The 25375-nt window shown below is 56.7% G+C and overlaps 1 protein-coding gene across 2 annotated transcripts; it reads left to right on the top strand.

Annotated features, from left to right (window-relative positions):
- Positions 1–1316: 1316 nt before the first annotated feature.
- Positions 1317–23900, top strand: NRTN (neurturin). 2 transcript variants are annotated; one of them, XM_037994328.2, is made up of 3 exons: positions 1317–1726; positions 19035–19606; positions 23324–23900. In XM_037994328.2, exons 2-3 carry the CDS (start codon positions 19438–19440, stop codon positions 23746–23748), a joined length of 594 nt encoding a protein of 197 aa, XP_037850256.2. In that variant the 5' UTR covers positions 1317–1726; positions 19035–19437; the 3' UTR covers positions 23749–23900. The 2 variants fall into 2 exon arrangements, with proteins under 2 accessions (XP_037850256.2, XP_037850257.2); XM_037994329.2 differs by having other exon boundaries at positions 1619–1726; positions 18980–19606.
- The last annotated feature ends 1475 nt before the right edge of the window (positions 23901–25375 follow it).

Genomic DNA, 25375 nt, shown 5'->3' with positions numbered 1-25375 from the left:
CACGTGCACAGCACCGCGTGCCTCACAGCCCGCGTGCAGCAGGAGGCGAGGCTGCGTGAGTGTCCCCATCACCGCGCGCACTGCGCAGCCCCGCAAGTTGTACAGGCCTTTTGGGGGGACGCGCATGTGTTGGCGTTAGGCATCTTCTAGGAAGGCCTAATCTGCATGCGAACCCCCAGGCTGCTGGAATCAGAAAAATGCAGGCAGCTAGGGCAGGAGTGAGAAGGAGACCCCAAGAACCCAGGCGGCGGGAGCGAGAAACCAGAGCACCGGGGCCCCGGGAACGCAGGCGGCACGGGGAGGAGTCTGCAGGGCGGGAGTTTCTCGGTCACCCCGCGGGGCGGGGACCGGGCCGCGGCAGTCCCAGCCCCGCCCCTCCATCCCAGTCCCACCCCCCGAGTTAGCCCGGTGCCGCCAGGGGGCGCTGTGGGAGCGCGGAGCCGTCGGGGAGGAGCCCGGGTGGGTTTGGGTTCCTCGGCCCGCGAGCCTTAGTGCCAGGAGGGGGCGCCGGCGGGAGCTAGGAGCGAGAAATACCCTGCAGGGCTCTGAGGCCACACTGGGGGGACTTGCTGCTTGATGGGGGGCGCTGAGGACAGCGGGTGTTGTCATCCGTCTGAGGGGAAGACTTTGCGTCTCAGTTCCCTGGAAGAGCTTTATTGGGAGGGGGCTTCTTCAGCTTCTGGGGAAGGAGGACATGGGACAAGATTGGAGGGGGACACCCCGATCCTCAGTGGGGTGGGGAGAGCTGTATGCGGGGGCCACAGCTATTGGGGTGGGGGCCATGGGTCTTGGTTCGCCAGAAGGGATCGGGAGCCGTCTTGGGGCTTCAGATTTAGGCAAGAGGAGCCGTCGGGGATCCCCGGAATGAGGATGGGAAACAGCTAGTTAGGGGGGGCGCCGCTTTGGGGGCTTCTCTTCAGGGGCTTTCTTAGTGAAGGGACTTCTTGGCACCTCGTTCTCCGGAAGGGGACGTGGGACCGGTTTGGGAGGTCTGGGAGAGAGGTCAGATCCTCGATAGAATGTAGGGGGCGCCGAGGGCCACAGGCACTGGCGTCGGGACAGCTGCGACTCTTAGACACTTTCGGAGGGGGTGTCTTGGGGTCCCGGCTTTCCCAAAGGGGCGCCGTCGGGGTCCCCGGGGCCGGGGGAGAAAGCCGTCTAAAGGGGGCTCTGTGGTTGGTTCCCGCGCCTCTGCCACCTGCGCTCCTCCGGTCCCCCTCCGGCGGGGACGGGGAGGGCGGGGAGGGCCGGGGAAACCCGAGCCACCGCCCCCAGCCCCGCCCCCGGCCCCGCCCCCGGCCCCGCGCCGGCCGAGCCGTCCGCGGCGGGAGCGGCGGAGGCGGCGGGAGAGCGCGCCGTGGAGCCGCTCCGAGCGCCCAGGTCCCTCGCGTCGCCGCCCAGGAGCCCCGCGCTGGGCGCCGAGGCCGCTTGTGCCGTCCGTGCGCCCCCGCGCCCCGCGCCCTCCGAGCCACCGGCCGTCCAGGGCACCCACCCCCAGCCCCAGCCCCCGCCGGGCCGGGATGGCCGCAGCCCGCGGCTAAGCGAGCCCGGGGGGGGCCATGGGCCGGCCCGCGCCGCACCCCGCCCGCGGCCGCCCCCTCCGGCCCGGGCCCCCCCGGGCACCGCGGGCCCAGGCGGCCCGGATGGCGGTCGCGGCGGCAGGGGCAGGGGCAGGGGCTGGGGCCGGCGCGGCCGCCACTGACGGGTAGTCCGGCGCCCACAGCAGGTAAGCAAGGGGCAGGCGGGGCAGGTGGGGGGTAACGGGGTACGACGGGGACGACCCGTCCCATGGACGGGGCATGGAGGGTGCTGAGGACTCCGAATAGACCAGGGGATTCCCTCCTGCAGCAGAGCCAATGGGTATATGAGGGAGGGGTCAGGGGGCGACAGGTCAGCGCGTGGGGAGGGGCGGGCGTGTGGAGCTAGATCCTAAGCGGCTCTCCAAGCCCGAATCCGGCCTTGGTGTCCTTGTCCGACGGGACGGGCGCAACCCTGCCTCCTAAGACCTCCAAGTGTGCATCTGAGAAAGGCACAGTACCCTCCCCAGAATCCCCTCCTCAGCCTCTAGGAGGGCGAGACCCAGACACCCCTTTAGCCATGTGGTCTCCAAGGGGCCGTTGGGGGGCTTCCGGATCCCTCAGAGCCCGGGCGGGGGGCTGCCGTCGCGGCCCAGCTGCGCGCAGAAGTAAACATCTGTCAGTGGTGCGTTCCCTGCTCGCCGCCGCCGCCACCGCCGCCGCCGCCGGGGACACGGTGTCCTCCGGTGAGGGCCGGGCCCTCTGGTCTCCTGGAGCAGCCCGTTCAGCCACCAGAGGGCGTGAAACCCTTTGGAGTTGGGGGGGGGGGTCTCTTAAGGGCAAAGCCTGGATTTGAAGTGGGGGGAGGCTGTGCCTGCCTTTCCTGCTTTTTATAAAAGGTGTCTCCTGCAGGGGCATAGCCCCGAATTGTCCCAGGAGGTGGTTTGTGGATTAGGAGTCATTAGGCCCAAGGGGGCTGCAGACAGATTGGTGGGGAGGGGGGTGTGCTGGAAAGAGAAATGGCTCTCCCAGGGTGAATGCCACCACTGCCCCCTCCCCAGAACACATCCGTCCTGCCCACAGGCCTGTGGTTACCTGCAGGGCTGGTCATTGGTCCAGATCTGCGGAGCGGGACCAGGAGTTTAAGGCAGGGGGTTGCAGGAGGCCAGACCCCTGACTTTCCTCCCTCCTGCCTGTCTCCCCTGCCCTTTCCCTGTTCTCTACATCCTTGTCCCTGTTCCATGGCCCTCTTTGTCTGTCTCTGAGTGCCCCGGGCTGAGGAAGCCTGGCTGGGGTGTGACCAGCCTCAGAGGATGTCAGTGTGGGGCAGAATCCCACTCACACTGCCAGCTTCTCCCACCCCCAGCTTCTTGCCTTGGGGCCCTTTGGATACCCCTCCCTCCTCCCTTCATCCTCAGACTCCCGAGGTTCACAGCTCCGAAGCCACTCCACCCCCAGGGAGCTGCAAAAAGCTTCTTCTAGGGGTGCAGGGAAGAAAATAAAACATTCCCCTCTTCAACTGGGTACTGCTCTGAAATTCCACCATGAGCACTGGCCCCCTCGGGTTTCAGGCCTCAGCTTTCAGGGAGCGAACAGAGGATACAGCTTTTAAGAGTCGGGCAGAAGGGACTCAAAAAGTTTGCAGCCGGGCATAGCACAATCAAAAGATTGTTTTGACAAATCTGTGTCCGTGGCAACGGCGTGGTTGACTGGTGTCAGAGTTGTTGGGTGCTGTCCTTCAAGGGAGCCAGATTTAGACCCAGGGACACAGGGCTGGGGAAGCGCAGAGTGGGGATGGAGGGCTCTACCTCAGGGTAGGAGGATCAGAGAAGACTTCCTGGAGGAGGGGCCTCAGAGGTGGGGCTGTGAAGGATGAATAGGAGTTTTCTAAGTGGGAAAAAAAAAAAGCATTCCAGGAGGCGGGAATTGTGCATGCAATGATCTGGAGTCATGGAATAGTCAAGGTGCCTTGGTGAGTGTGGGAGAGACTGTTCTAGAAGGTTGGCAGAGGAAGAACTGGGCTGGGGTACTCAAGGTTGTATCCCTGGAGGTAGGGGCTAAATACACAGATTGGAGAGGTGCAAGCTGTTAATGTATCTGGAGTCACTGGGCTGGGCTATCTTTGCTGGGGGGCTGTGGGTTTCCTCAGCGATGCATCTCCCTGGTCCTTCAAGGTGAGGCAGAGGCTCTGGGGCCTCAAGGTGGAGGTGGTGGCTGGGGCTCGGGGTTGGAGATGACAGGAGGCTCCCAAACCAGCCTTGCACTTGCAGGGCTGATAGTGGCCTTGAAGGAAGCCTGAATAGGGAGTGGACGTGAATGGAGCATGTCTGCAGGAAGGGTCTCTCAGAGATGATGATGGTGCAATGGAGGGGTCTCCCTGTCAGATCCAAATGAAATCAGGCTTCGGGCGAGCCCTGGAAGAAATCAGACAGCAGGCCCAGCTTGCAGCGTGGCCCCCACTTCCCAAGTGGGGACACTGAGGCCCAGAGAGAGGGCACTGTTTGTTCTTAAATAGCACAGTGTGTCACGACCCAAGGCAAAATTTGAATTTGTGGAGATGGAAAAGATGATGGCTGAGTGCAGTGGCTCATGCCTGTAATCCCAACACTTTGGGAGGCCAAGGCAGGTGGATCCCTTGAGCCAAGGAGTTTCAGACTAACCTGGGCAACATAGCGAGACCCCATCTCTACCAAAAATACAAAAATTAGCCAGGTGTGGTGGCGTCCCCCTCTGGCCCCAGCTACTTGGGAAGCTGGAGTGGGAGGATTTCTTGAGCCCAGGAGGTCGAGGCTGCTGTGAGCTGAGATTGCGCCACTGCACTGCAGCCTGGGTGACTCTGTCACCCTGTCTCAAAAGAAAAAAGACAAGATGATTGAGCTGACCTGTTTCCTGGGAAATTGAGGAGTGGTTCCCAGTCTCACCCAGTGTTAGGGTTTAACCTTCATCTGGGGTCTGTGCCTCAGTTTCCCTTTCCATCAGATGGCCAGCATCTTGTGGTGTCCTGGCCGCTCCCGGAGGACCCATGCCGCTCAAGCCACCTGCTGGGCCCTGTGCCAGCTGCTTAGCCATGCCAGGCCTCATTAGGCTGATCCTGTCATCCCACCCCGGGGACCCCCCTCCTGCCAGCTCCAGATGCCTTCGAGGCCAGCCCTGGGGCAGCCTGGCCAGCCCCAAGAGCCTGGTGTGGTCAAGGTGGCAACTATATAGCCCAACCACAGAGGGCCAGGGCCAGAAACGGTGGGCCTAAGAAGCTGGCACACACACGATCCCCAGCCTCCCTCCCCAGACGCAGCTGGGTGGCGGGTGCAGGAAGAGAGAGCTCCAGGCGCCGGTGGGGGACTGCGGGACACTGACCCTGTAGGCCACAGGGCCCTCGTTACTTCCCACCTCATCTCCCTGTGCTGTCCCCTGGCTCCTGGAGCTCCAGCCACACTGGTTGTCTCAAACAGGCACGGTCCTGCCTCCGAGCCTTTATACATGCAGCTCTCTGCCTGGAACACGCTTTCCAGATCTTCAATGTTGGCTTCTCTACTGTCATCCAGGTGTCAGCTCAAATGCTTCCTCCTCTGAGAAGCCCTCCTTGACTCCCCAGTCTAGAAGCAGCCTCTAGTCATTATGGCTTCATCCTAAGTTTTTTTTTTTTTTTTTTTTTTCCCAAGACAGGGTGTTGCTCTGTCGCCCAGACTATAGTGGCGCAATCATAGCTCATTGCAACCTCTACCTCCTGGACTCAAGTGATCCTCTTGCGTCAGCTTCCCGAGTAGCTGGGACTACAGGTGCATGCCACCAAGCCCAGCTAATTTTAAATTTGTTTTTTGTAGAGACGGGGATCTCACTGTGTTGCCCAGGCTGTTCTCAAAATCCTGGGCTCAAGCGATCCTCCCGCCTCAGCCTCCCAAAGTGCTGGGATTCCAGGCATGAGGCACTCTGCGCCCAGCCCTGTCCTGGTTTCTTGTTGTTGTTGTTTTCATGCTATTGACATCTAATTACCTTGTTTATTTCATATTTATTATCTGCCTCCTTGACTGGATGGTGAGTTTTTTGGGGAGGGGCCCAGGGTAGCCTTGGTTACCACCGAGTCCCTGGTCCCCAGCCAGGCCCTGGCACACAGTAGGCGTTCAATAAGTGTTTGTCAGGTTAATTCGTGTGCTGGAGGCAGAAGCCAGCCTGGCACTCAGGACTTTCTGCCATTGGGGCCTTTTACTTGCTGGGTCTGCCCTCCTGTGTGTCTTTAAGAAAATCTCATACCTCCCTGGGTCTCAGCGCCACTGTTCTCTCCAACAGCAGGGCCTAAGCCCCTCTCTCACCTCTCCTCTTGTTAACACAGGCCAGGAGGTTCCCAGGCGGTAGTTGTGGACTCTGGGAGAGAACAAGTTTGGAGTTGGATCCAGGTTCCAATCCCAGCTCAGACACTTAATACTTTTAATTAAAAACATTTTTTTTTTCTTTTGTAAAGACAGGGTCTCGCTATGTTGCCCAGGCTTGTGTTGAACTCCTGGCCTCAAGCCGTCCTCCCGCCTTGGCCTCCCAAAATGCTGTGATTATAGGCGTGAGCCACCACGACCGGCCTCAGCCACTTGCTTGCTGTGTGCCCTTGAACAAGCTACTTCTCTGCACCTCAGTTTCCCCACGTGGAAAACAGGGCTAGTAATAATAGCATGTTTTTCAGGGAATGTGGGAGAATTAAATGTAGGGAAAGACAGTCATCACAGTGTCTGCCTTTAAATAAATGGAATAGCCAACACTGCTGGGTGTTACTATTATTGGTGGTGTTATTGTTGTTGTCAGACAGGTCAGAAAGCACGTGGTTACGAATATGGAGGTTATGGCCGGGCGCGGTGGCTCACTCCTGTAATCCCAGCACTTTGGGAGGCCAAGGTGGGCGGATCATGAGGTCAGCAGATCGAGATCGTCCTGGCCAACATGGTGAAACCCCGTCTCTACTAAAAACACAAAAATTAGCTGGACATGATGGTGCGTGCCTGTAATCCCAGCTACGTGGGAGGCTGAGACAGGAGAATCGCTTGAACCCAGGAGGCGCAGGTTGCACTGAGCTGAGATCGCTCCACTGCACTCCAGCCTGGCAATAGAGCGAGACTCCATCTCAAAAAACAAACAAACAAAAAAAGAAAAATAATATATAGGTTATCGGTGGGGTGTGGCGGCTCACACCTGTAATCCCAGCACTTTGGGAGGCTGAGGCAGGAGGGTCACTTGAGGTCAGGAGTTCAAGACCAGCCTGGCCAACATGTTGAAACCCCATCTCTACTAAAAGTACAAAAAAATTAGCTGGGCCTGGTGGTGCACGCCTGTAGTCCCAGCTACTTGAGAGGCTGAGGCAGGAGAATCGCTTGAACCTCAGAGGTGGAGGTTGCAGTGAGCCGAGATCGTGCCACTGCACTCCAAAGTGAGACTTTTATCTTGAAAAAAAAAAAAAAAAATAGAGGTTATGCAGCCATTGATTGGATAATAAAAGAAAAAAGAATGTGCAGGGAGGAGTGTTGGAAGTGAGTCTTTGAGGAATGAGTAGGAGTTTGCTGACCACCTGTGTTCAAATCCCAGTTCAACTGCTTAAGTTGTTTGAGCAAGTTACTTCACTTCTCTGGACTTCTGTTTTCCTGCCTACCAAATTGGGATAAAATAGTCCATACCTTGGTACAAGTTACTACATGTAAAGTGCTTTGAATGGCACTAATAGTGTTGTTCATGAATGTAAGTTTCAATTATAATTATTATCATTATTATTATTAGAGACAGAGTCTCGCCTTGTCACCCAGGCTGGAGTGCATTGGAGCAATCTTGGCTCACTGCAACCTCCGTGATCAAGTGATTCTCTTGCCTCAGCTTCCCGAATAGCTGGGACTGGTGGAGTGCACCACCACACCTGGCTAGTTTTTTCTTTTTTTTTTTTTTTTTTTTTTGTATTTTCAGGAGAGATGGAGTATCACCATGTTGGCCAGGCTGGTCTCGAACTCCTGGTCTCAAATGATCCGCCAACCTTGGCCTCCCGAAGTGCTGGGAATACAGGCATGAGCCACCATACCCGGCCCAGTTATTATTATTGTTATTATTTTTTATTTTTTTACTTTTTGAGACAGAGTCTCGCCCTGTTGCCCAGGCTGGAGTGCAGTGGCACACTCTCGGCTCACTGCAAGCTCCCCCTCTTGGGTTCAAGCCATTCTCCTGCCTCAGCCTCCCAAGTAGCTGGGACTACAGGCGCCCACCACCACGCCCGGCTAATTTTTTTGTATTTTTAGTAGAGACGGGGTTTCACCGTGTTAGCCAGGATGGTCTTGATCTCCTGACCTTGTGATCCACCTGCCTCAGCCTCCCAAAGTGCTGGGATTACAGGCATGAGCCCCCACATCCGGCCCAGTTATTATTATTATTATTTTACCACTAGTATGATCACAAAGGAGCCACCATACTCCTCCCTAGAAACCACTATTCCTGACCATCCAGCCCTCAGCTTCACTTTGGCAAAGACAGACCCAGAGTCCCTCAAGACAAGCTCATGGGCCGGGACTTGATGTCCAGGGTAGCAGGGAGCCAGCGATAGTTCTAGCAGTTGGGCAGCACTCAGTTTCTGTGCTGGGGGAAGAAGAGGAGAGGCTGGACCTCTTCCCCTGGCACCACCCGACACAAAAAGCCGCCCCCTAGGTTGGCCTCTGGCCCCTCAGACGCAGCATCGGAACCAGCTGTGCTCACCAGATGTTCCTGGTTTGCCCCCAGATGTGTGTCGCCAGCTTGCGGCTGTCCTGGCCGCCTCATCCCCCCATGGGGTGGGCCCAGGCCCTGGGGCCCTCTGAGGGAGGGGGCACATTTTTGTGGGCTGTGGTATTTGTTTTATGTTTTGCAGAGTCACTGAGTCTTGCCTCGAGAGGCCCAGACCCCTGGCCAAGTCTTGCCCCTCATGGGGCCTCAATTTCCCCATCAGTGGAACCTCAGGGAACTTCAGAGGCCATCTAGGAACAGGAGACCAGGAGGCTGCCCTAGGAACAGGCCCAGCTATGAGCCCTCAAGCTGTCAGCACTTGGGGAAAACAGAGGCACAGGCGCACAAGCACATGTATGCCGCGGCGTTCACACACACAGGCACTTCCTCACTGGCATATGCTGGCTTCACAGCCTGGCATCCTCTGCCCATGGGCAGTGGCAAGAGCCCAGGAGCCACTTGGTCAAGCTCTTCCAGGTCCTCCCTGGCCTTCCCGCAGTGCTGGGTGGCACCCTTCATGCCCTATTGAAGATGGGAGGCCAGGCATGGTGGCTCACACCTGTAATCACAGCACTTTGGGAGGCAAAGATGGGAGGATCGCTTGAGACCGGGAGTTTGAGACCAGCCTGGGCAACATGGCGAGACTTCGTCTCTATTAAAAAAAAAACCTTTTTTTTATTCTAAAAAAAACAGATGGGGGCTGGGCACAATGGTTCACACCTATAATTCCAGTACTTCTGGGAGGCTGAGGTGGGCGGATCACCTGAGGTGAGGAGTTTGAGACCAGCCTGGCCACCATGGTGAAGTATAAAAGTTAGCCAGGCACGGTGGCACACACCTGTAGTCCCAGCTACTCGCGAGGCTGAGACAGGAGAATCGCTTGAACCCGGGAGCCAGAGGTTGCAGTGAACCGAGATCGCGCTACTGAACTCCAACCTGTGTGAGAGAGTGAGACTCCATCTCAAAAGAAAGAATACAAAAATTAGCCAGGCGTGGTGACAGGCACCTGTAGTCCTAGCTACTTGGGAGGCTGAGGCAGGAGAATGGCTTGAACCCGGGAAGCAGAGGTTGCAGTGAACTGAGATAGCACCATGGCACTCCAGTCTGGGCAACAGAGCCAGACTCTGTCTCAAAAAAAAAAAAAAAAAAAAAAAAAAAAAAAAAAAAAAATGGAGAAACGGAGTGACAGGAGGACCAGGAGTGAGGTGGAGAGGAAGGAGAAGTGTGCGCAGGGCAGCACCCCCACAGGCAAAATTGTGCAGACTTGGGACCTGCAGCGAGCTCACGCCTCTGTAAACTGAAGTCAGCCCCGTGCCCTGCGAACACTTAGCCCAAGATGTCCCTCTAGAAACTCCCATCCAGCAAAGACAGTCATGGGCACAGACACCATGCTCACAGGGCTAGGCAACAGGAAGGGACCCATGGCTTGGGGTGGCCGAGATGGGTAGCAGGGAAGGGTTTCTGGTGGAGGGGCTGTAGGAGCTAGGGCTTTCACGGTAGAGTAGGAGTTTGCCAAATTAAGATAGACCTCAATTCCAGGCCTCCCCAAGATTAGAAGAGATGCCTACACGGAGAGAGGTCCTCCGCTTCTTCCTCTCTCAGGTGTCACTCTTTGAGACCGGGAGTTCTGTAGGACAGAGGCTTTTATCCCTGGGACTGGGTGTGCCCGGCAGGTGTCCCCTGGGAAGTTCGGTGGGAAGGGGGGTGGGGGTGCCAGGGCGTTGGCTGTGCATAAAGATAATGAGCAGCATTTCCTGGCATCACCAAGGAAGGTGCCAGAAACACACACCCTTGGGCCGGCTGTCTGTTGCTTGGATTGATTAGAAGGGCCTGTGTAGCTGTGCGACATTGAGCTGCTCATTGCTTCTCTCTGAGTCCATTTCCCTTCTTTCCCCTTCCTTCCCCAGCTCTGGGGATTGTGTGGCCTGCAGCTAGAAATGGAGGTCTGTCCTAGGTCCTTCTTGCTGCAGCTCACACTGCCACGGACCGCCCCCTCCACCGAGGAAGGAAGGAGGCTTCTCTCCCTCCAGGCAATGCAGGTTCTTCAGGATCTCTACCTTTTCTCCAGGACTGGGAAGGGACCTCTGGCCAGGCCCTGCACAGGCAGTGTTGACAGCACGCGAGATCCCCACGGGGTGGACGTGGGCAGTGGTCAAGGCGGGGCCATTCCCTCCTGAGTCCCCCGGCCCCTTCTGCTTCCCCTCCTCTCACTCTCCGCCCACTGTGTGCCCCCTGGAATGTTTGCAGCTGTGGGCGTTGGTGGCGTGTTCACCTGTGCACCCCTGCGTGTGTGAGTGTGTGGCCAGGAGGAGGGGTCTTGGGGACCTTGGCCAGAGCACAAATGACAATGGATGCTCTTGTACCTACAAGTGTGTGTCTCTGTGAGACCAGCATACCACGTGTGAGTGGGGAAAACCTCAGTGTGTGTGAGTGGGATCATACTTGAGTGTGAGTGTGAAAACACCCTAGTGTGAGACTGTGGGATTGTTCAAGTGAGTGTGCAAACACCAGCACGTGGATATAACGTTTCAGCACAAGTGTGAAAGCACCCAAGTGTATGAGTGTGATTTTTTTCTTTTTTGAGACGAAGTCTTGGTCTGTCGCCCAGGCTGGAGTGCAGTGGCATGATCTTGGCTCACTGCAACCTCCACTCCTTGGGTTCAAGCAATTCTCCTGCCTCACTTACTCTCCCTAATAGCTGGGATTACAGGCGTGCACTACCATATCCGGCTGATTTTTGCAGTTTTAGTAGAGACGGGGTTTTACCATATTGACCAGGCTGGTCTCGAATTTCTGACCTCCAGTGATCCGCCTGCCTCAGCCTCCCAAAGTGCTGGGATTACAGGCGTGAGCTGCTGTGCCTGGCCGATGGTGTCTTTTAAAAATTTATTGTTTTCTATTTCTGTAGAGACGGGGTCTTACTATATTGTCCAGGCTGGTCTCGAACTGGGCTGAGGCGAATTCCCCGCCTCAGTCTCCCAAAGTGCTGGGATTATAGGCGTGAGCCACTGAGCCTGGCTGTTTCACCAATATTTCTGCTAACGTCCTCTCCCTGTCCCAGGGTCCATCCAAGATCCCAGATGACATTTAGCGATCCCCTTTCCTTTGGCCCCTCCAATTTGAGACTCCTTTTCCATCTGTCCTTGTCCTTCATGACCTTGACTCTTTGTCTTTTCTCTTCTCATCTTCTTTTATTTTTTTCTTTTTGCAACGGAGTCTCACTGTGTCGCCCAGGCTGGAGTACAGTGGTGCAATCTCAGCTCACTGCAACCTCCGCCTCCCAGGTTCAAGTGATTCTCCTGCTTCAGCCTCCTGAGTAGCTGGGATGACAGGCATCTGCCACCATGCCCGGCTAATTTTTTTTTTTTTTTGTATTTTTAGTTGAGATGGGGTTTTCACCATGTTGGTCAGGCTGGTCTCAAGCTCCTGACCTCAAATGATCTGCCTGCCTCAGCCTCCCAAAGTGCTGGGATTACAGGCGTGAGCCACCATGTCCGGCCTTGTCTTTTCTTTTCTTTTCTTTTCTGAGACAGGGTCTCCCTATATTGTCCAGGTTGGTCTCAAACTCCTGGCCTCAAGCCATCCTCCTGCCTTGGCCTCCCAAAGCGCTGGGATCAAAGGCATGAGCCACCTTGCCCGGCCAGTGATAGTGTTTTGAATGAAGGTGGAAGCATCCAAGTGTGTGAGTGGGTCATGTTTGAGTGTGACTGTGAAAACGCCCTAGCGCGTGAGCGTGATGTATTCAAGTGTGAGTGTGAGAACACACTAGGGCATTCATGTGGCGGTGTTCTGGTGTGTGGGTGTGATTGTGTTAGAATATGTGAGCCTGGAAACATCTGAGTGTACATGGGATCATGTTTGGGTGTAAGTATGAAAATACTGGCTGGGTACAGTGGATCACACCTGTAATCCCAGTGCTTTGGGAGGCTGAAGCGGGAGGATTGCTTGAGGCCAAGAGTTCGAGACCTGCCTGAGCAACACAGTGAAACCCCGTTTCTACAAAAAACAAAAACAAACAAACAAAAAAACAATACACACACACACACACACACAAATATAGCCAGGCATGGTGGTGCACACCTGTGGTCCCAGCTACTTGGGAGGCTGAGGCAGGAGGATCACTTGAGCCCAGGACTCAGAGGTTGCAGTGAGCCGAGGTTGCACCACTGCACTCCAGCCTGGGCAACAGAGTAAGGTTCTGTCAAAGAAAGAGAGAGGGAAGGAGGGACGGAGGGAAGGAGGGAGGGAGGGAGGGAAGGAGGGAGGGAGGGAAAGACAGAGAGAGAAAGGAAGGAAGGAAGGGAAAGAAAGAAAGGAGGGAAGGGAGGGAAAGAGAGAGAGGGAGAAAGAGAAAGAGAAAGAAAGAAAGAAAAAGAGAAGGAGGGAAGGAAGGGACGGACGGAGGGAGAGAAAGAGAAAGGAAGGAAGGGAGGGAGGGAGAGAGAAAAAAGGAAGGAAGGGAGAGAGAGAGAGGAAGGGAGGGAGGGAGAAAGAGAGAGAAAGAAGAAAGAAAGAAAGAAAAAGAAGGCAGGCAGGCAAGGGTGTGAGTGTCATCGTGGTCAAATGTGTGACTGTGTTTGAATGCGTGTGGAAAAATCCAAGTGTGTGTGCATGAGTGTAAAAACACCCTGGGATGTGTGTGTAACCCTGTTTGAGTGTGGAAGTGTGAAAACAGTGAATGTGGAAGTGTTTTGTTTTGTTTCATTTCGAGACGGAGTCTCACTCTGTCACCCAGGCTGGAGTGTAGTGGCGTGATCTCAGCTTACCGCAGCCTCTGCCTCCTGGGTTCAAGTGATTCTCCTGCCTCAGCCTCCCGAGTAGCTGGGATTACAGGCGTGCACCGCCATGCTCAGCGCTAATTTTTTTTCCTTTTCGAGATGGAGCCTCGCTGTGTCGCCCAAGCTGGAGTGCAGTCGTGAGATCTTGGCTCACTGCAACCTCCACCTCCCAGGTTCAGGTGATTCTCGTGCATCAGCCTCCCGAGTAGCTGAGATTACAGGCGCCCACCACCATGCCCGGTTCATTTTTGTATTTTTAGTAGAGACAGCGTTTCATCATGTTGGCCAGGCTGATCTCGAACTCCTGACCTCAGGTGATCCACCCACCTCAGCCTCCCAAAGTGCTGGGATTACAGGTGTGAGCGACTGCACCCAGCCAAATATGGGAGCATCTGAACGTGCAAGTGTGCTCGAGTGAGAATACTTGAGCACGTGAGTGTGATTATGTGTGCATGGGCAGTGTGTGTGTGTGGGAGTGCATGTGCATGAGTATGAAAGAACCTGAGTGTGAGGACATGAGATGGCTTGGTGTGAATGAGTGAGATGTCTGGGTGTGAATGAGTGAGAAGACTGGGTGTGAATGAGTGACATGGCTGAGTGTGAATGAGATGGTTGGGTGTGAGTGAGAAGACTGGGTGTGAATGAGTGATGGCTGGGTGTGAATGAGTGAGGAGACTGGGTGTGAATGAGTGAGAAGGCTGGGTGTGAATGAGTGAGATGGCTGGGTGTGAATGAGTGAGAAGACTGGGTGTGAATGAGATGGTTGGGTGAGAATGAGTGAGAAGACTGGGTGTGAATGAGTGATGGCTGGGTGTGAATGAGATGGTTGGATGTGAATGAGTGAGAAGACTGGGTGTGAATGAGTGAGAAGGCTGGGTGTGAATGAGTGAGATGACTGGGTGTGAATGAGTGAGAAGACTGGGTGTGAATGAGATGGTTGGGTGTGAATGAGTGAGAAGACTGGGTGTGAATGAGTGAGATGGCTGGATGTGAATGAGATGGTTGGGTGTGAATGAGTGAGAAGACTGGGTGTGAATGAGTGATGGCTGGGTGTGAATGAGATGGTTGGATGTGAATGAGAAGACTGGGTGTGAATGAGTGAGATGGCTGGGTGTGAATGAGAAGACTGGATGTGAATAAGTGAGATGGCTGGATGTGAATGAGATGGTTGGGTGTGAATGAGTGAGAAGACTGGGTGTGAATGAGTGATGGCTGGGTGTGAATGAGATGGTTGGATGTGAATGAGTGAGATGGCTGGGTGTGAATGAGATGGTTGGGTGTGAACAAGTGAGATGGCTGGGTGTGAATGAGTGAGTGAGAAGACTGGGTGTGAATGAGTGAGATGGCTAGGTGTGAATGAGATGGTTGGGTGTGAATGAGTGAGATGGCTGGGTGTGAATGAGATGGTTGGGTGTGAACAAGTGAGATGGCTGGGTGTGAATGAGAAGACTGGGTGTGAATGAGTGATGGCTGGGTGTGAATGAGTGAGATGGCTGTGTGTGAACGAGGTGGTTGGGTGTGAACGAGTGAGATGACTGGGTGTGAATGAGTGAGAAGACTGGGTGTGAATGAGTGAGATGGCTGGGTGTGAATGAGTGAGAAGACTGGCTGTGAATGAGTGAGAAGGCTGAGTGTGAATGAGTGAGATGGCTGGGTGTGAATGAGTGTGAGTGGGCACACAAGTGTAAGCCTGCAGGTGTGCTGTGTGAGATGGGGGATCTCGCTATGTTGCCCAGGCTGGTCTCAAACTCCTGGGCTCTGGCAGCTGTGGGTGCTGGCAGCATGTTCACCTGTGTACGCCTATGTGTGTGGCCAGGAGGAGGGGTCTCAGGGCGCAGATGATGACCTGGGCTAGATTGCAAATGACAGTGGGCACTCCTGTACCTACAAGTGTGTGTCTCTGTGCAGATGCACAGGTACAGATGCCTCCCCAGGCGAGGGCCTCTGGGACACAGGCACACGCATTGTGCACACCCAGCCCCCTCCCTGTGCCCTCCGCCACACCCACATCACCCCCACCTGGTCGCGTCCGTGCCAGAGACAAACCAGTTAGGTGACCCCCGAGAACAGAGAGGCCCATTGTTCATGGCTGCTAATCAGCCCTGCCTGCTGGGCCCCCTCTGCCGACGGCCCCCCGATTTCCTGCCCTCCACCAGAGCTCTAGGTGGGGAGAGTCTGAAGCTCCAAGGCCTCCGGGGGGTCCTGTGACCAGGCCATGCTGGGGCTAGGCCCTTGGTAGAAACAGACCACCCCAGCCCAAGGCTTGTTCTAGTCCAATGGGGAAACTGAGTCACACCACTCTAAGACTTGAATGTGTGGACAAGCAGGGTAGAGGGGGTCCAGAGAGGTCCAGGGCCCGGGTAGGTTTCCTGCCTGTCTCCCCCCTCCTACCACCAGCATTCAAATGCCAGCTCTATGACCTCGGACAGGTCACTTCCCAGCTCTGGGCCTGTTTCCCATTCATACAGTGGGGATAAGGGTATGACTTGCAGCCAGGCGCAGTGGCTTGTGCCTGTAATCCCAGCACTTTGGGAGGCCAAGGCAGGAGGCTCGCTTGAGCCCAGGAGTTCAAGACCAGCCTGGGCAACATGAGACCTCGTCTCTACAAAAAATTTAAAAATTGGCCAGGCGTGGTGTCTCACGCCTGTCATCCCAGCACTTTGGGAGGCCGAGGCGGGTGGATCACCTGAGGTCAGGAGTTCGAGACCAACCTGACCAACATGGTGAAACCCCATCTCTACTAAAAATACAAAAAATTAGCCGGGCGTGGTGGCGCATGCCTGTAATCCCAGCTACTTGGGAGGCTGAGGCAGGAGAATTGCTTGAACCCAGGAGGTGGAGGTTGCAGTGAGCTGAGATTGCACCATTGCACTCCAACCTGGGCAACAGAGTGAAACTGCATCTCAAACAACAACAACAAAAGAACACACACAAAGGAATGAAGGGGATGGGTTTGACGTCTTGACGAAATGCTGCTGCTGCCATCTGCTTCCACAAAACCTCAAGAATGGAATGTCCTGCCCATGACCCACACAAGGCCCTGCACGAGCTGCTCCATCCTTCCCAATCTCCCCTCCTCTCTCTCTTCCCCTGCTCACTCTGCTCAGACACACAGGCCTCCTCACTGTTCCTTAAACACGCCAGGTGTGGGCCTGCCCCAGGGCCTTTGCACAGGCAGTGCCTCTGCCTGGAACACCTGCCCCCAAATTTTCTTATGACTGACTTCTTATACTTGGGTCTTAGTGCATGCGTCACCTCCTCAGGGAGGGCCCCCCTGCCCACTCCCAGTGAATCTAGGCCCATTCATGACAGTCACCTTGTTTGTTATGCACTAACTGTATACTAAGCCCAGAGACTTCAACTGTGGTCTCTTTTTCATCCTCCCAATAAACCCATCCATCCATCTATTCACTCAGACACGAAACTCCGGACCCTCCAATTCAGAATCTGGGCCAGCCAGTGCCTAGCCTTTTTTTTTTTTTTTTTTTTTTTTTTTTGAGACGGAGTGTCACTCTCTCACCCAGGCTAGAGTGCAGTGGTGTAATCTCAGCTCACTGCAACCTCTGCTTCCCGGTTTCCAGTGATTCTCCTGCCTCAGCCTCCCAACTAGCTGGGATTACAGGCCACCTCACCCAGCTAATTTTTGTATCTGTAGTAGAGCTGGGGTTTCACCATATTGGCCAGGCTTGTCTTGAACACCTGACCTCAGGTGATCTGCCCTCCTCAGCCTCCCAAAGTGCTGGGATTACTACAGGCATGAGCCACCATACCCGGCCAGCCTAGCTTCTTTGTGTTCATTCATTCATTCATTCATCATTCAGCAAATGTCTATGAGCGCCTATTCTGTGCCACTGACCCAGCTGGGCTGGCCCTGGGGGAGAATCAACTTCCCCTGCAAATTCACTCTCATCAGATAGATCCCCAGGCTGGTCTAGGATTTGTTTAGACGCCCTCATGTTGGGGAGCTCATTCCTTACTAAGAATAACCACCACCAATACCAAAGAGTCTCAAGTACCAGCAATAGTAGCGAGGCAATTTCTCGGGGTGACTACAGCATCTGCTCCCAAGCCCAGCCCATATGGTGTGTGCTATGTCAAAGAACCTGCATTTGAATCCCGTGTCCTTTTCTAGCCCTTGGACAAGCCCCTACCCATTTTGTGCCTCGGTTTGCCTAGCTGTAAAATGGAGATAGTAATGCCTCTCTCATGGGCTCAGCACCGGGCCTGTTACACAGCTGGTGCTTAATAAATGTGTCTTGTTACTTAAGGTCTGGTGTGTGTAGCTCCTGCGGTCCCCATCCATGGGGGTGAGCGGGGTAGAGAAAGGGCAGTTCGAGTTTCTGCGCATCAGGACACGGGGCGCAGTTCATGCAAATGAAATGCGAATCCCACGCAAATAAATCTCCGCGCGGTGCAGGGCAGCGCGCAAAGCTGGAGGTACAAGGTGCATGCATGGTGGTGGGGCACCTGGGGATCACGAGCCGAACCCAGGCCCGGAGGCGCTGACCCACATCCAACCCGGCTTTCAGCACTCGGTGTAAATGTTTACACCTGGCTGGCTGCCAGGCTCCTTGCCACCCCACACTAGGCAGCCGGAAGGGGGAATGTAAACTCGGGCTGGGGGCCGTGGGACGCTGGGGAGGAGCCCAGACAGCATCGGGTGTGGTGGGTGTGTACATGTGAGTTATTAAATGCTGACTACATGCAGTGAGAAGGATGCCACCAGGCACTCACAGCACCCAGTGCCCGAATGGGGAAAGCTCAGGGCATTGCTGGGGGCCCACTAGCGCCCCTGCACCAGCCAGAGGTTGAAGTGAATAGGGTAGGCAGTCATAGAAGGCTTCCTGGAGGAGGCGCCCTTCAAGCTGAGATTGCAAGGGGAGTGGGAGCTAGGTACAGTGGCTCATACCTGTAATCCCAGCTCTTTGGGAGGCCAAAGTGGGAGGATCACTTGAGCCCAGGAGTTTAAGACCAGGCTGGGCAACATTGTGAGACACCCCTCTCTATTAAACCAAAAAAAAAAAAATTTAAAAAAAAATTAAAAGTTAGCCAGGCATGGTGGCTCACGCCTGTAGTCAGTCCTAGCTACTAGGGAGGCTGAGGTGGAAGGATCACTTGAGCCTAGGAGGTGGAGGCTGCAGTAAGCTGTGATCACACCACTGCATTCCAGCCTGGGTGACAGAGCAAGACGCTGTCTAAAAAAAAAAAAAATAGAGAGAGAAAAAGAGAGAGAGAGAGAAATGAAAGGAAGGAAGGGAGGGAGGGAGGGAGGGAGGGAGGAAGGAAGGAAGGAAGGAAGGAAGGAAGGAAGGAAGGAAGGAAGGAAGGTAGGAAGGAAAGGAAAGGAAAGGAAAGGAAAGGAAAAGAGGGAGGGAGGAAGGGAAAGAAAGAAAGAGACGAAGTTGGGTGTGGTAGCTCACACCTGTAATCCCAGCACTTTGGGAGGCCAAGGTGGGCAGATTACTTGAGGTCAGGAGCTTGAGACCAGCATAGCTAACAGGGTGAAACCCGTCTCTATTAAAAATACGAAAATAGCCAGGTGTGGTGGCGGGCGCCTGTAATCCCAGCTACTGGGGAGGCTAAGGTGGGAGAATCACTTGAACCCGGGAGGCAGAGGTTGCAGTGAGATCACACCACTGCACTCCAGCCTGGGCAACAGATCGAGACTCCATCTCCAAAAGAAAAAGAGAAAATGAAAAAGAAAGGGGAGTGGGAGTGGGGAGGGAGGGAAGAAGTGTTCTCCAGGGAAAGACCTGTCTGTGCAAAAGCCCGGAGCTGGGACTCAATGTCCGGGGCAGCTCTGGTCCATTGCTAACTACTTCTGGGCCTGCTTATCCATCTGGATGGGAAACAGGCTCAGAGAGGGGCAGAGTCAATGGAGGACACCAGCGTGTAGGGAACAGTGTCAGCCCCGGATTCCTGCCTCCAGACGATCCTAACCACCACCCTCCCCGCGCCCTTGTCCTACAGTGCCACCTGCCGGGAATGACCTGTCCTCCTTTCACTCTTCCCCCTGGCTCCTCAGCTGCAGTCTCTCCGGCCTCCTCGCTGTTCCTGGGATACGCCACGCTCAGTCCGGACTCGGGGCCTTTGCACTGGCTGTGTCCCCTGCCTGTGATGTCATTCTTCTCTGCCTGGTCAACTCCTACCTTTGTTCAAGTCTGGACCCTGTCATCGGCTCCTCAGGAAGGCACTCCGGGACCCCCAGATGGGGGCGGTTCCCTGTGACTCCTGGCACGGAGCCCAACCCCTTCCTTGTTCAATGGTTCCTTGAAGGACCATTCCCAGGTGATTATCAACCATTTGGCAGGCGTTGTTCAAAGTCAGAGGCCCCACACTGAGTCCTGGCCCAGCGCCCTGCGCCTGTTCGTTGCTGGAGGGACAGACAGGGGGCGTGCGGCGGACCATCCCGTGCCCGCAGGCTGAGGATGCAGCGCTGGAAGGCGGCGGCCTTGGCCTCAGTGCTCTGCAGCTCCGTGCTGTCCATCTGGATGTGTCGAGAAGGCCTGCTTCTCAGCCACCGCCTCGGACCCGCGCTGGTCCCGCTGCGCCGCCTGCCTCGAACCCTGGACACCCGGATTGCCCGCCTGGCCCAGTGTAAGCTCCTCCTCTGTGTGGGGTCAGATACCCCCAACGTAAGGGGTAGAATTTCAGGCAGTGAAGTGGGAGGTGGCAGGGGTCATAAGTTTTTAAAAGATAGTGCCAGCTGGCCAGGCGCGGTGGCTCACACCTGTAATCCCAGCACTGTGAGGCGGGCGGATCACCTGAGGTCAGGAGTTCAAGACCAGCCTGACCAACATGGTGAAACCCCATCTCTACTAAAAATACAAAAATTAGCTGGGTGTGGTGGTACATGCCTGTAATCCCAGCTACTCAGCAGGCTGAGGCAGGAGAACTGCTTGAACCCTGGAAGCGGAGGTTGCAGTGAGCCGAGATCGCGCCACTGCACTCCAGCCCGATGACGGAGTGAGACTCCGTCTCAAAAAAAAAAAAAAAAGGATGGGGCCAGCAAGCCCCGTTGCAGGGAGGCAGGGACAGACATCCTAAAAGATTATTCAGGGCAAGGTATGGTGGCTCCTGCCTATAATCCCAGCACTTTGGGAGGCCAAGACAGGAGGCTCTCTTGAGCCCAGGAGTTCATGACCAGCCCCGGCAATGTAGTGAGACCTCCATCTCTACAAAAAACTTTAGAAATTAGCCAGGTGTGGTGGCGCATGCCTGTAGTTCCAGCTACTTGGGAGGCTGAGGTGGGAGGATCACTTGAGCCCACGAGTTCAAGGCTGCAGCGAGCTATGACTGCACCACTACACTCCAGCCTGAGCAACAGAGCACGACTCTGTCTCAAAACATTATAATAATAAATACATTTTCTAAAAAACGATGGGATGGAGGGAGGTTGCAAATTCCCCCAATGGCCTGGTGGAACTAGGGTGACTTCTGGGAACTGGGGTCTTTCGGCTTAGCTGTCACAAGGAATTAGGCTCTGCCCTGAGGTCTTGTGGGGGCCAGATGGAGATTAGACCTGGGCACTCGCCCGGTTGGCCCCCGCGGCGCAGGCGGGGGGGGGGGTGGTGGGAGGAGAGAGAGGCTGGATCTGAGGTCCCAGTGATCTGCCCCAGGGGACAGGGACCAAGGGGAGGCGGGAGATGGAGCGGGAGCTGAAAACCAGAAGAGATGCAGAGATTTGGAGGGGTGAGGGGGGGTGGAGAGACTGAGAGGAGAGACAGGGCTGGGGGCACAGATACAGGCAAAAGCACTGCTATAGGGACACAGAAATGCCCACCCTGAGGGCAAGACCCTCGCCCAACTCCCCACCAATCCCTAATGCCTGCCCCACTGCAAGTGCTGTGGGGTGAGGGTGGTGCCTGGGCCCTGACCCCTGTGCCCACGCACATGTCCATGCGTGCGCCTGTGTGGGCATCTGAGACGCAGACGCCGGCAGGGTGCGTGTGCAGTGCCTTTGGGTGTGGGCCATGAGTACGCCCGTGTGCACGTCTGCGCCCGCCCCTGCCAGCCCACACAATCCTCTTTTCTTGTCCTTACAATGCACAAGGGTGGCCTCCGGCACGAGCTCCACTTCTGTCCTCCCACCACTTCCCTCTCTGCAAGTGGCACGAAGTCCTTCCTAGGACGTTGGGACAGAGACCCGGGTGGGGCTCCAAAAGCCAGTGCTCCAGGACTTGAGGGGGGCAAAGCAGGAATGGAGGAATTTCAGGCACCGGGGAGGGTCAGGGCCCATGGACGGGTGCCTGCCTGCCCTACGGCAAAAAGGGAGCAGCCACTGAGTCCCCAAGTCCCCATGTTCTAGGCTCCATGGTGGAATTTCAGGCTGGGGACTTTGTGTTCTAGCCCCCCGTGCAAGCAGCCAGCCCCGTTGCAGAGAGGCAGGGACAGACATCCTAAAAGATTATTCATTGTTGCCGGGCGCGGTGGCTCACGCCTGTAATCCCAGCACTTTGGGAGGCCGAGGTGGGCGGATCACGAGGTCAGGAGATCAAGACCATCCTGGCTAACACGGTGAAACCCCGTCTCTACTAAAACTACAAAAACATTAGCCAGGCGCGGTGGCGGGCGCCTGTAGTCCCAGCTATTCAGGAGGCTGAGGCAGGAGAATGGCGTGAACCCGGGAGGCGGAGCTTGCAGTGAGCCGAGATCGCGCTACTGCACTCCAGCCTGGGCGACAGAGCGAGATTCCGTGTCATTAAAAAAAAAAAAAAATGATTATTCATTGTTGATATGGAATTCAGATTTAGCCGGGCATCTGTATTGTATCTGGCAAGCCCACAAATGTCTGCTTCGATGCACCCCTCTAGGGTTGGGCATGCCCCTAACTAACCCCCCAGCACAGTCCTGGCCACTCCAGTCCTGCTCCATGGCTTTAAGAACACAGACTAGGTTGCTCAGTCATCGGCCACCCCCCCGCACCGACTTCCCACCCTCTCAGCCCCAGCCAAGACAGAGATCATGCAAGCTTCATGGAACAGACAGGGCAACTGAGGCCTGAGGTTGCAAGTGGCAAAAGTGGCAGAGTCAGGCTCTGAGGCTGGGTTTGTCTTGTTTCTGAGACCCCCTGTGGGAACAGACATCTCCTCCCCTACCAAACCCCAGGAGACAGACAGCCCCTCCTTCCCCAGGGCCACCCAGAGGCTCATTCTTTTGACAGCCAGGTGCACCAGCCCTGGGGGCAGGTGGGGACTAAACTCAAGATTTCCTCTCCTAACCACAAGCGTGACTGCCACCTGCTCTGGGGCTGGGAGTCCCCTGCCTTCTGGTCCGCCAGTAGCGCTGCTTGTCATTCCAGCGTCTGCACTTCTCTCCTGGGGCTTCAGAGTTTGGGGGTGGAGCCAGCGCTTGGGTAATAAATTTAGGCTGCCAGGCCCTGGGAATCGGTGACTTGGGCACCTCCTGGCGAGTGTGGGAGAAGGCGGCTGGACCTGGGCCAAACTTGGGTGAACGATGAAGGCAGGAAGAATGTCCTTTAAGCCCGTCTCTCTCGGCCACCTGGTAATGATGTGACCTTGGGATGGTCCGTTTTGTCACCTGTCACATGGGGGTGGCCCTGACAGTAGCTGCTGTCACTCCATGGAGTGGGGGCCCCACACAGGCCTCGAATGCAGTAGGCTGCAGTACCTGCTGCTCCTCTGCATTCTGAGAAACCCACCCGGATTCGTTTCTTGGATAGGGAAACTGAGGCTCCACTGCACAGTGGGGCAGCGGGGATGGAGGGAGTCTGAAAAACCCGGGAACTCAGAGCAAACGTCAGGGCCTGAAGAAGGGGCTCTAGAGATAGAGACTTATGACAGCCTCACTAAAGATGGATGGGGCATGGGAAGCAGCCCCCCCGTGCTGCCCAGAGAGGGTGCACCAGTGTCCTGGGGCAGCCCAGCATAAGGGCGGGGTCCATATAGATTTGCGATGGAGGATGAGGAGAGTGGAGCAACAATGGGGTGAGAGAGGGGCCCAGAGGAGGTGAGTTAGAGACCCTGGTCAGCTTAGCTCAAGGTGAGATGGGCTGGAAAGCAGCCCAGAAAGGATAACCAGGTTCTAGGCAGCCAATATAGGCTCAGGGTTCAGAAAGGGGTGCTGGACCAGCGTAGGGGTGTATGTACGTGCCCTCCAGTGCCGCCCAGAGAGGGTGCATGAGCAGCTCAGCAAGAGGGCGTGAAAATTTGGGATCTGGGAGTGAGACGAGAAGCCGTTCAGGTCTGGCGTCCCAGCAAGGGTCTTCGTTTGCAGGGGTACAGCGAGGATAGGGGGCTCCCTCCCATCCCTTGCACCCACTGACCCGCCTCCTTTCTCTTCCTCCCCTCGCAGACCGTGCACTGCTGCAGGGCGCCCCGGATGCGGTGGAGCTGCGCGAGCTGACGCCCTGGGCTGGGCGACCCCCAGGTCCGCGCCGTCGGGCGGGGCCCCGGCGGCGGCGCGCGCGTGCGCGCTCTGGGGCGCGGCCGTGCGGGCTGCGCGAGCTGGAGGTGCGCGTGAGCGAGCTGGGCCTGGGCTACGCGTCCGACGAGACGGTGCTGTTCCGCTACTGCGCAGGCGCCTGCGAGGCCGCCGCGCGCGTCTACGACCTCGGGCTGCGACGCCTGCGCCAGCGGCGGCGCCTGCGGCGGGAGCGGGTGCGCGCGCAGCCCTGCTGCCGCCCGACGGCCTACGAGGACGAGGTGTCCTTCTTGGACGCGCACAGCCGCTACCACACAGTGCACGAGCTGTCGGCGCGCGAGTGCGCCTGCGTGTGACCCTACCTCACCCGGCCGGCGCGGCGGCCATTCTCCCCGCCCCGACGGCACCACCGGCCGGCCCCGCGACAGACTGCGCGTGCGTGGAGCACGCCGGCGCGGCCCCGGGACTCTCGCGATAACTGTACTGAGATAAAGTGTGGGAACTCGAACTGGCTGGTGATTCACCCTTGGCTAGGGGCTCGCGGGTGGCTCGCGTTGCTGTCTCTGCCGAGAAAGCGGGGACCAGTGGGGGGCCCAGCTGCAGGGTGGTGGGAGGATGCCGTTTGCTTTGGGGGAAGGGTAGATGCAAAGTGGCTCCAGTTTATGGCAGACAAAAAGGAAAAATGGGGTGAATGGGGCTATGTTGGCAGGGACCGTCTTTCCTGCCTCCCTACGGGTCCCTCTGCCCGTCGCGAGCGTGTCCCGGTCCGTACTTCTTTCCTGTGTGGGTTTCTGGGGAGGGGGAAGGGGAGCTATGCTCCGGATGAAGAGACCGAGGTCTAGGTGGACCCAGTTTCCCCAGCTTGTTCCCTGCCGCACCTCCCTTCCCCAGCTTGTTCCCTTCCGCAGTGTGGGCTTCTGGGATGAAGAGTCTGAGGTCTAGGTGGACCCAGTTTCCCCAGCTTGTCCCCGACTGCACCTCTCTGCTGTGTGGACTTCTGGAGAGGGGGAAAGGGAGCTACACTGGGGGTGAGGAGCCTGAGGTCCAGGTGGAATCAGTTCCCCAGAGTCTCCCCGTCCGCACTTCTCCCGCTATGTGGGCTTCTAGGGAGGGGGAAGGGGGAGCCACTCTGGGTGAGGAGACTGAGGTCCAGGTGGACCCAGACCTCCCTTACCCGACGGCCTGCTCGGGCCGGTCTTCCCCCACCAGGGTGAGCTGAAAGCCACTATCTCCTTCCTTCCAGCTACTAAAAATACCCGCACGCTGCCCACCTCCCGGCGGGGAGAGGCCTGGGGCGGGCGCCAGCCGCATCCAGCCCGAAGCCGGCGCCTGCTGGGGTAGAGCTGGGTCCCCAGAGACCTGGGTCCTCGGCCCATAAAAGCCCTGGCCGGGCCTCGAGGGGGGATTTACGACAAGCCCCTGCGGAGGATGGAAAAAGCCCGGCTCGGTGTTTAGATTTGCCCACGGTGTCACCTTGATGCTTGGCAGGCCTGGGGTGTTGGGTTGCCAGAGCGCGGGAGGGGTCGGCGGGTCCCACGGTCGGTCTGAGGGGCGGGGAAGGGGCGGGCATTGCGAGCCCAGGGCAGGCACCGGCGAGGCGAGACTCCTCCCCTCCTGCCCCTCAGACTGGGGGTTCCCAAGGTTACAACCCTTCCCCTTAGCTGGGCCCCCTCCACTCCTTCCCACATGTCCGCCCTTAGGACCACCCTCTAACCACAGTGTCCCTTCCCAGGTTCAGCCCGCACCTCACCTCCCCGCCGCCCACCCGGCAAAGCTGGAGGGCACAGATCAGAAACTGCCCCCAGGGAGAATCACCCAGACATACAGAAACATCCCTGGCCCCAGGCTCCCGGGGAGCCACAGCTACAGCTAGAGACACTCAAGGCGGCTAATCAGCAGGACTTCCAGGGGGCCCTGAGAACAGGGCTTGGCGGCCAGGCCCAAGCCCGTGGGTGGTCTGCTTGGGAAGCAGTTTCAGGGCTG

The sequence above is a fragment of the Chlorocebus sabaeus genome, chromosome 6, assembly GCF_047675955.1.
Source record: "Chlorocebus sabaeus isolate Y175 chromosome 6, mChlSab1.0.hap1, whole genome shotgun sequence".
In the NCBI taxonomy this organism is placed as follows: Eukaryota; Metazoa; Chordata; class Mammalia; order Primates; family Cercopithecidae; genus Chlorocebus; species Chlorocebus sabaeus.
This window is presented reverse-complemented; position numbering and strand designations above follow the sequence as displayed.